This window comes from Simochromis diagramma, unplaced genomic scaffold (assembly GCF_900408965.1).
Source record: "Simochromis diagramma unplaced genomic scaffold, fSimDia1.1 OVJJ01000740.1, whole genome shotgun sequence".
In the NCBI taxonomy this organism is placed as follows: domain Eukaryota; kingdom Metazoa; phylum Chordata; class Actinopteri; order Cichliformes; family Cichlidae; genus Simochromis; species Simochromis diagramma.
This window is the reverse complement of record NW_024387541.1, coordinates 95763-105551: the sequence shown is the minus strand read 5'-3', so window position 1 is coordinate 105551 and position 9789 is coordinate 95763. Positions and strand designations below refer to the sequence as shown.

At 41.6% G+C, this 9789-nt stretch overlaps 1 protein-coding gene across 1 annotated transcript in view; it reads right to left on the bottom strand.

The window, feature by feature from the left end:
* Positions 1 to 1037: 1037 nt before the first annotated feature.
* The window catches only part of LOC120727411 (sodium/hydrogen exchanger 9B2-like), a 48710-nt gene continuing 39958 nt past the window's right edge, over positions 1038 to 9789 (bottom strand). Inside the window, exons 5-14 of the mRNA XM_040021640.1 lie at positions 8974 to 9116; positions 8743 to 8870; positions 8461 to 8542; positions 5441 to 5534; positions 5253 to 5359; positions 5017 to 5166; positions 4773 to 4881; positions 4456 to 4592; positions 2159 to 2333; positions 1038 to 2020 (exon numbers count right to left, since the gene is read on the bottom strand). Coding sequence (XP_039877574.1) covers positions 1983 to 2020; positions 2159 to 2333; positions 4456 to 4592; positions 4773 to 4881; positions 5017 to 5166; positions 5253 to 5359; positions 5441 to 5534; positions 8461 to 8542; positions 8743 to 8870; positions 8974 to 9116 — 1163 coding nt within the window. The 3' untranslated portion in view covers positions 1038 to 1982. The remainder of the gene's footprint in view (positions 2021 to 2158; positions 2334 to 4455; positions 4593 to 4772; positions 4882 to 5016; positions 5167 to 5252; positions 5360 to 5440; positions 5535 to 8460; positions 8543 to 8742; positions 8871 to 8973; positions 9117 to 9789) is intronic.

Genomic DNA, 9789 nt, shown 5'->3' with positions numbered 1-9789 from the left:
CTAAGATCCTACACGCAATTTCTCACACTAGAATATTCAAACTCACTGAGTTTCTACGACCCTGCACCCACTTGTTGCAATAACATGTAACCGAGGCTCTTCCCGTTGGTCTGGTTGAAAACCCTCCCCAAATCAAAACCCGCTCACCGTTGCAGATTCTTTGTGGTTCCCTTCTTGCTTTGTCACAATTCCTGCTTGCGAGAATTGCTGAAGCACATCTTGCGGTTCCCCCTTTTTTGAAAACAAAAGAACGGTGGGACTGAAGTAACTTTACCTCAGGATGGCCAGGTACTGCATGCCCATGATTCAGTAAAATTCACCCGAGGAATCCTGCCGATAACGCCAAATTGTTATGGAAAATCTTGAATAAAAATTGTAACCAACAGGCAAGCGTGTCTTTGAAGTGAGATTTATTAAAAAAGAAAAGAAAAACACTCCAGTTGAGAAAAACGTTCAGATCACACACCTAACCCGTTTTTCTGAGGAAAAGACATCACCCTGAACCCTTTTATATCTCCCAAACAAAGAACATTCCATAGCAGATCAATTATTAGCAGATCCTTATCTCTTCAATCTAGGAACAGTTCCTCATCTGCAACAGGATGTCCAGATCCTTCAAGAGGAAAATGAGTCTTCTTGGGAAGGTGCAATAAAACTTGGGCCCCACTTGTGATCACATTCCACATACATACAACTGATGTCAAAAGTGAGCTTTCTATACTAAGTACAGAAAGTGTTACTACTATTACTAAAGTGATGTAATTAATACATAAACTAAAGAAATTTCTAATACAAAACCTACAGCCAGTATATATAAATGAACTGCAGCTAAACTCTGTTTATCATTTACATTATGTGTGGATATACCTATATATTGTATATACAGTTTATATATAAGGAGTTTTTCCATTCAGAAGTGTGGGGATGAACAAAAGTATTTTACCAGCACAATATAATCTGCGGTGTGATCATTGCTTTTAACAATGTAAGAGATAGCTTTAAGATGGCCTTAAGATGCATACTGTTATCATATTAAAGGAATTGCAATACATGCTTACAAAACACTTATATCAGGTCATTTTTATTATCGTTTATAAGTTCATATTCTTGTATTAAGCCTTTAGTAGAGGTTCTTGATTAAAACATTTATTTAGTAGATGACATATACATAGTTTCAGTTCGGTTATTACATATATGTGAGTGGCTTCTGTCTCTCTGTCTGGTGAGAGGTCAGGAGCTAGTCGGCGAGGTGAAATAGGGTGCAATTGTGGTTAGCACACAGACACACACACACACACACACACACACACACACACTCAGTTAGAGAGAATCATTTATAGATGAGAGGTTAGTTATGTTTGTCTCTGCAAAAGAGGAACAGTTTCTTGTTGTCTCTGCAAAAAGAGGATAGCTTTATAGCTTGCTCTTGAGAGTCACATTGTCTTCTTGAACAACCCGTTGCGGTATGTTAAATACCCCGATTCTTCCATCTTTGGGCTGAAGGAAGAACAACACTCAGTGTATAAATGCTCAATCAACAAACTCTTTATTCCATACAATTCTCATTATTCCATACAACACTTTGAGCATTACAGATGTCGGAGATGTGGACAGGAGGGTGTCTCGAAGTGTCCAACAGTTACACAGACTCTTACAGCTTCTTCCCCCTCCCTTCAGGGCCATAAAGCCTAAACCCTCACATTCTTTCCAGCTTAGTGACGGCCTTGGCTTCCTGTTTTAACTCCTCCTGATGAGATGGGGCAGAAAAACTCTACAGTATGTTCTGTTCTCTTTGTAATCAGAAAAGGAAGGCCATGATTCGACACAAACAGCATTTCTTATAACTCAGCAGTAAAATGCATCATAAAACAGTGTAATGATTTCACAATCTTTAATCAAAGGCATAATGTGGCCTATAGCCGTATAATGATTCAACAGTTATTTGATTAGAAGTATAAGGTGGATAAGATGGTGTAATAATCTCACAGGTCAGATGGTGTAGCTTCACCTTCTGTCTCTTCTGCTGAGGTCGGGATTTTTAGAGAGGTGAAGAAAAGACATTTGTTGTTTACATATGACTACACCTGACACTGTTCAGTGATTTAAGAGTAACATTATGAAGTCACTACACACTGTGTAGATGTGCATGCCTGCTGACCTTTGACCTGCCGGGCCAGGAGACGTGGTCCTGCCAGTCCGATAGCCAGTGCACCAACTGGAGCTGTGGTCAAGATGGCTAACACCGCTAATGTTAGCACGTCCAAACCAAACTTAATTAAGGTCTCGTCCCCTTCCTTCCTCGCCATGTCCAATGCCTTGGAGCCAATGGCAGCCTAGCACATACAGACATAAATATCTGCTCAGGAGAAGTGCAGATTAACAATTAAGGCATGTATCATTAAAGTCACAGAGGTGGTTTTAACCCTTTAAAGCCGGTCGGAGCGGACACGCTCCATTTTGCGTAACTATTTTTAAATCCCGGTAGAACTGCAACAACGTAAGCTAGCGCAATAATCTTTTTTGCATATGAAACCGGAGGAGTTGTACTTACATCTTATGCCATCAGCTTGTCCTAGGTCACAGTTTCCTTCCACATATAGCTTTGCAAAAACTGCATAAAAAGTACTTGCAGCAACAAAAACATAATATTCCAGAAACACACTTTGCCGATCCGATCAGCTGTTTGTAACACTTCCTACGTCCATCAGCGTGAACTATCACATGTGCGGCATGACCTGCCCGAAACCGCAAGTGGCGTCATTTTGCGTAAATGTAGTTTTTTAACATCGTGGCCTTATGAGCCTATACTTGTGTTTTTAAAAGTTATGTTTGACTTCATGACTTTCTGTGTCGTTTCTGGGATGCTGAGGACTCATATTGCACTGTTGGAAATATTTTATTTTGATGCATATGCTGTTATTTTGCAAATTTGCACTATAATATATTTTTTCGTTTTTCCTGCAGTATATGAAAATTGGTGTATCTCAAAAATAAAACTATGAAGACACTTAAAATAAATTTCCTTTGGTGGGAAACTAGTTTGTGCAACTTTTTTGTATTTACAGTTTTGAGGGATAAGCCTCCTAAATTTCTCTAACTACAAATATATGTTAAAAAATCAAAAACGATTTTAAATTTTTTTGTAGTTTATTGCACTTTTTTGCAATTTATGTAATTACTATCCACTTAATGCAGACATATTATTAAAATTTGGGCTATAATGGTTGTATTGATGTATAGCAACTTGAAATGCTCCAAAAAATGGCTCCACAGCATGTAAAAATATACTATAAGCTCTGGCGGACTTGGTTCTATGGTAGGTCTTAAAGGGTTAAGGGAAACAGCGGTACTTTTTTAGTTTTTAGTCATAACTGAGGAAGATGTAGAGGCCCTTGGGTTTCATGACTAATGACAAACTAGAACATGTTTGTGAGATTATTGTAGTAATTTAGGTTTTCGAAGTCAATAAAGAGAATTCAGGAACCATGTAGGTAGTTCTAATCAATTCAATTTAGTGATTTCAGTGGTTTATAAAACACAAGATTTGTGTGGATAATTTTAGTGGCTGTTCTGAACACCAGTGGCATTTTAGGAGTGTTAAGAGACTTTATGGATGTTAAGTCTAATTGTTGAATGTTGTCAATGTGCTTCTTAAATTTGTAAGGTCTTAGTTCAATATATAGGATCAAGACATTCCTTTGTCTCTGACCACCTCTCCAGCCACTCTGTGCTGGGGGAGGATTATTATAGACACATCCCTTGTGAAGATTCTGTTTCTTGTGTGGTAAGCTTCCTGCCCTTTTGGGGCTTCACTGTGTTGTGCATTGTGAACCAATACAGGAATCGAAACCATATATTGGGTGTGGGGGAGATTACCATTTTATGACTAAGGATGTTGTTAGAAACAGTTGGAAGTCACGCACACAGAGAGACACACATTCTCACACACTCACTCAAACACACACACACACACACTCTCACATGCATACACACACACACACACACACACACACACACACACACATACATTCTCACATGCATACAGATGTTTACACATACACACACATTGTGCCTTGTCTTAGAACCATTTGGGGGTTTTACGGTGGGAGGTGCTTTTGCTGTGATGTGTATTGTGTGAACTGTTTTCCCAATAAAAGGCAGCAAGCGGAGGCCGTCGTGGGGGTCAGTCTGCGGTAGGATTTAGAGTGCTTTCTGAGACACCGGCCGGGGCCTCCCTTGCTAGCAAGTAAAAGATGTTCGTCTTGTTTTTGTCGTTAACGAGAATAAGTGTCTAAACTAGCGGGGTTTGTGGAAACACAGATCCAACAATTGATCCTTTAGAAGTTTCTGGACAAGTCTGAGGTGCTTCTAGTTCTTTTAATAAAGTCGGGTACATTATTCTTGAAAAAGGAAAATTGTCTAACAATCTAATATCAGGATTACACACTCACTGACCTGCACAGTAGCTTTAGGCAGCCAGGCCACAGAAAGGAAGAGCTTCTCTTTTAGGTTGAATCCTCCATAATGAACCAACAGGAAGGTGACAAGGAGACGGATCACCAGACCAATAAGAATGCAGGCCATACCCAGACCTAAGGGCATAGACACAACAACAAAGAGGAAACCAATATCTTAAATATCTTGATGCAGCAAATTGTGTTGCTTAGAAGGTTAAATCTCTTTGATTACTGGGGCCTAAATAGTGAGAACAGAATCTAGAGCCAAATGGAGCAAAGTCTAACTTAAATATGTCGTTAATATAATGTTCTTACCCACAGTACTTGGGCTGAGTTCTTTAATCGTGATCTCAGCTCCAATCAGACCAAAGAGAAGTGGCTGAAATACATCCCATGACCGACCCACCATTTCTGCTACTGGTGCCTGATTGCGAAGTTAGAGATACCTGGATTAACCACATTCCATAGTGCCAACCATTAAGAATGATGTTGATTTAGGGTAAACATGGCAAAATCCAAGGGGCGGGATGCAGGTTAAAGTGATCCTGATATATGATACCTTTTCAGTCTTCCAGCCCAGTGCTGCCAAGAAAGCCAGCACCAGTATACAGAGACTTCCAGCTCCAGCAAAACCAATAACATGACTGAAGAAGACTGAAAATGTGGACAGACCCAGCAACATGAGGGTCCTCCTCAATACCAGATCCTCCTGCAATCAGACAGAAGATATTAAAGACACATTTTATGAACAATTAAAGAAAGAAAAATCATATTAATATAAAAATAATGTCAAACCTGGTCATTGCTGGGGAAGCAGTACAAGAACATGCCCAGGATCATACCAGCTACGATGCCTCCCACCACCTCCAGCAGACCCTTCAGTATGTTCATCCATGTAGAACCTGCAGGACAAACACAACGAGACCATGTAGACTAGAAAAAACACAAACCATAAAGCACAGGACAGAAAAACTTTCTTTGACCTGTAGAGAAGGCGATTCCCAAACAAGTAGAGAATCCTGTTATGGCGAGAATAACATCAAAGCTTCCAGCTGCAAGCAGGAGGGTGGGGATTCCCTGAAGAACAACACACAGTGACATTAGAGCTTTAAATGTTCTTGACCCTTTGGAAGTTTTTGGGTTGGTGAAGCTTAACTATTAGTCAATCCTGAAGGAGCCTTGAGCTCTTTTGGGTGATTAGCAGTGCCGCTTCCATTTAAATAAACTTCAAGTGTTTTAAGGCTATTAGAAGTAGCTGTAGTAGCTACTACTAAGTAGCTGAAGGGATTCTTCTGTATATTTCAAACTTATGAATTCATTTGGAGGGTGTTTTGAACTGATAAGGTTTACAAATCCTTTAGAAGGGTATTGTTACTGAATCACTATCCTATCAAAGCTTCAAGGGATGCTCCTGACACCCCTCCAACACCCATCACTTTCTCTCAAGACCAGGTTCAGATGAAAACGAGGAGACTTCACTCAAGCAAGTCTGCTGGACCAGATGAAGTGAGTCCCCGCATCCTCAAGACCTGTCCCCCCAGCCTGTGGAGTCTTCCATAAACTGTTCATGCTGAGTCTAAGTCTGAAGAGGGTCCCAGTGCTGTGGAAGACATCATGTCTCGTTCCTGTACCAAAGACACCACATTCCAGTGGCCCCTAGGATTACAGGCCCGTGGCACTGACCTCCCACATCATAAAGACCCTGGAAAGGCTCATCCTGGACCAGCTCCGACCCATTGTCAGACCACATCTGGATCCCCTTCAGTTTGCTTACCAGCCTCGTCTCGGAATTGAGGACGCCATCATCTACCTGCTTAATTGTGTCTACACCCATCTGGACCAGCTGGCGAGCACAGTGTGGGTTATGTTTTTTTGACTTTTCCAGTGCTTTCAACACCATCAGGCCGACCCTCCTGGGTGATAAGTTAACAGCGATGCAGGTGGATGCTTCACTGGTGTCCTGGATTGTTGATTACCTGACAGGAAGACCACAATATGTGTGTCTTCCACAGTGTGTCTGACAAGGTAATCAGCAACACAGGGGCACCACAAGGGACCGTTCTCTCTCCCTTCCTCTTCACCCTCTACACCACAGACTTCAGCCACTGCACAGAGACCTGCCATCTTCAGAAGTTTTCTGATGACTCTGCAGTGGTTGGATGCATCAGCAGGGATGATGAGACAGAGTACCAGCCTGTGATCAACTCCTTTGTCACGTGGTGTGAGAAGAATCATCTTCAGCTCAACATGGCAAAGACCAAGGAATTGATCGTGGACTTCAGGAAGACCAGGAAACACTTGACCCGTTTCAATCCAGGGAGTCAATGTTGACATTGTGGATGACTATAAATACCTCAGAGCATACGTTGACAATAAACTGGACTGGGCTAAAAACACCACAGCACTTTAAAGGAAGGGCCAGAGTCGGACAATGTTAAGGATTTTCTACGAGTCTGTTGTGGCCAGAGCGATCATCTATGCCGTTGCATGCTGGGGTTTGCATGCAGGTTGAGGTTCCCAGATGCTAACAGACTCAATAAACTGATCCTAATAAGACTAATAAGCAGTGTTGGGTAAGTTACTTTAAATTAGTACTTTAAAGTTACTTTAAATTAGTAACTTAGTTACATTAATAGTTACGTCTATCAAAAGTAACTCAGTTACTTCAAGTAACTCATTACTAGGGAAAGTAACTTTGGTTTTACTCAGAATTCTCTTGTTGCTTCCGTAACTGGATACCCAGCAAGAGTGCCAGTCTTCTAGCTTGCTTACTTGCCACAAGTGCACTGTGCCACCTACCAATAGAAAGGAAAAGATAATGTGCATATTTCCACGAGCGAAATCTCACGCCTGGACCGTCGTTGACCACCGCCATGATTCTAGCCTACGTCACAGTGTCATGTGCGCATTTTACATCCAACATAAAAACTGCAGTCGTGGTGCTTTCGATTGTACTCAGAACTCGGAAATTCTGCCTTCTGAATAGAAAGATGTAGGTAGCACCAGACTGCAGATGAGCTGCATACAGGGCTGGACTGCGACAAAAAAATCGGCCCGGGTATGTTGACTAGAGACCAGCCCACCATTATAGGAAAAATCATAAAGCCATTGAATGAAAACAAACGCTGTTGTGACAGTGATGTTCACTGTTTTGATGGTATATATGTATCACTCTATCAATCGTTTGTTGTAAGATTCAGATAATAAATTTTTACGAAAAAGTCAGCATAACGAAAATAAACTACACCTAAACTTGGTTTATATCTGACCCAGATAGACTGCAGGTCATAACTTCTTACCTGAAGTTCAGTTCACCTGACACTCGGACCAGCGGCAGCCTCGGGTCTCTCCTCCTCCTGCCTCCCCTTTCCCTCATCCACCTGCTGGCCTCCACCACTTGCTAATGTTATTGAAACTGTGGAAGCTCCGCGATAGCCACCACACGAAGTACGAATAACGACCCTATCTAAATCCCAGTAACGATTAGCGCGTTCCTGATTTTGGCATAATAACTAGTTACCGTGCTCTTTACCACAATAATAACGTGGTTACTGTAACGCGTTACTTAATAACGCGTTAGTCCCTACATTGCTAATAAGTGACTAATACCTTATTGATAAGTGATCAATAAGGGATCAATAAAGTATTCTGATTCTGCTTAAGCTTATATCTTTGTAGAAGGTATTAAGGACCACAGTGGGTCTCCTAGAGGTCACTTTGGGTCCTTGTAAAGGGGCTAGGACACAATTAGGAAGCTTAGCAATCACTGAGCATGTGTTGATGGAGCCATAGCCATTACAGCAGTTCTAGAGTCCTCTAGAACTGCTGTAATGGCATTTATTTTTAGGTTATACTTGCTCCGCATAAGCCTACACACATGTTTTCTCATTTCTATAGACTCATCTCAGGCTCATCTGTTTTTCCACCCATATGCTGCCCCTTCTGGCAGGATGAACCTTTCATCAGTCGAATGTGGTGATGATAGTAACGGGTGATAATTTACCTTCTCCACTCCATATCCTTCTCTCTGCAGGAGCAGCATTGAAGGAAAAACAACTGCTGGAGAAACGGCAGCCAGTACAAAACTGCACAAACACACACACCACAGATACAGTGAGTGTCACTTTACTTACTTTGAATCAGTCATACAGAAAGAAATAGCTCCAATTAACATGCAGAAACCACCTGTTTAAAGTCTGTTTAAAGAGATTCCAACATGTCAACTAAAGTATTAACTAAGACCATTTTGTGTGTGTGTATGTGTGTGTATGTGTGTGCAAATTACCCCAGTATGAAACCCCAAACCCATGGCAGACCCAGCAGAAAGTGAGAAACTAAAGCAGCACTGCAGGCCTCCACCACACAGGGTCCAACTGCAACACGTACGCACACTGCTTTCAGTCGATTTAAAGCCTGCATGCAAACACAGATTTAAGAGACTGCATTCGATTTTCTGTGTGTAACTACCAGCGTGTCAGGAATTGTATGCTGCTACAGTATTTGACTGTTCGTGTACCTCAGGGTTGAGGCCCAGACCAGCCCTGGTCAGGATGATGGACAAGGCGATGTTCCTCAGAGCTGCAGACCAGTGAGTGTCGATGAAGATGGCGTCCGTTACGTAAGGAACGTTACGCAATAGCAGACCCGCCAGCAGCATACCTAAACACACACACGTTTGTACAGGCTTGCTGTAGTTGTAAGGACCATATCTAACATAACGTGTGGTAGCACGTTATGATATGGTCTGCAACTGAGGGTGTGATCCCCCTAAATTTAAATGGAATTTAATTGTATTTTATTTGAAATCGCAATGTACGTCTATGTATCTACATATACTTACTGATAGATACTGTACATAGGATAAGAGGACAAGAATTCAAGTTTTACTGACATGAAGAAATAATAAGCAGTGAAGATTTTCAAGTAATTTAGTGGAAAAAGTTTGTATGTATGAAGTACTTCAATTCAATTCAATTTTATTTATATAGCGCCAAATCACAACATAAGTCGCCTCAAGGCGCTTCATAGATACAGAGAAAAACCCAACAATCATATGACCCCCTATGAGCAAGCACTTTGGCAACAGTGGGAAGGAAAAACTCCCTTTTAACAGGAAGAAACCTCCGGCAGAACCAGGCTCAGGGAGGGGCGGCCATCTGCTGCGACCGGTTGGGGTGAGAGAAGGAAGGCAGGATAAAGACATGCTGTGGAAGAGAGACAGAGGTTAATAACAGATATGATTCAATGCAGAGAGGTCTGTTAACACATAGTGAGTGAGAAAGGTGACTGGAAAGGAAAAAACTCAATGCATCATGGGAATCCCCCGGCAGCC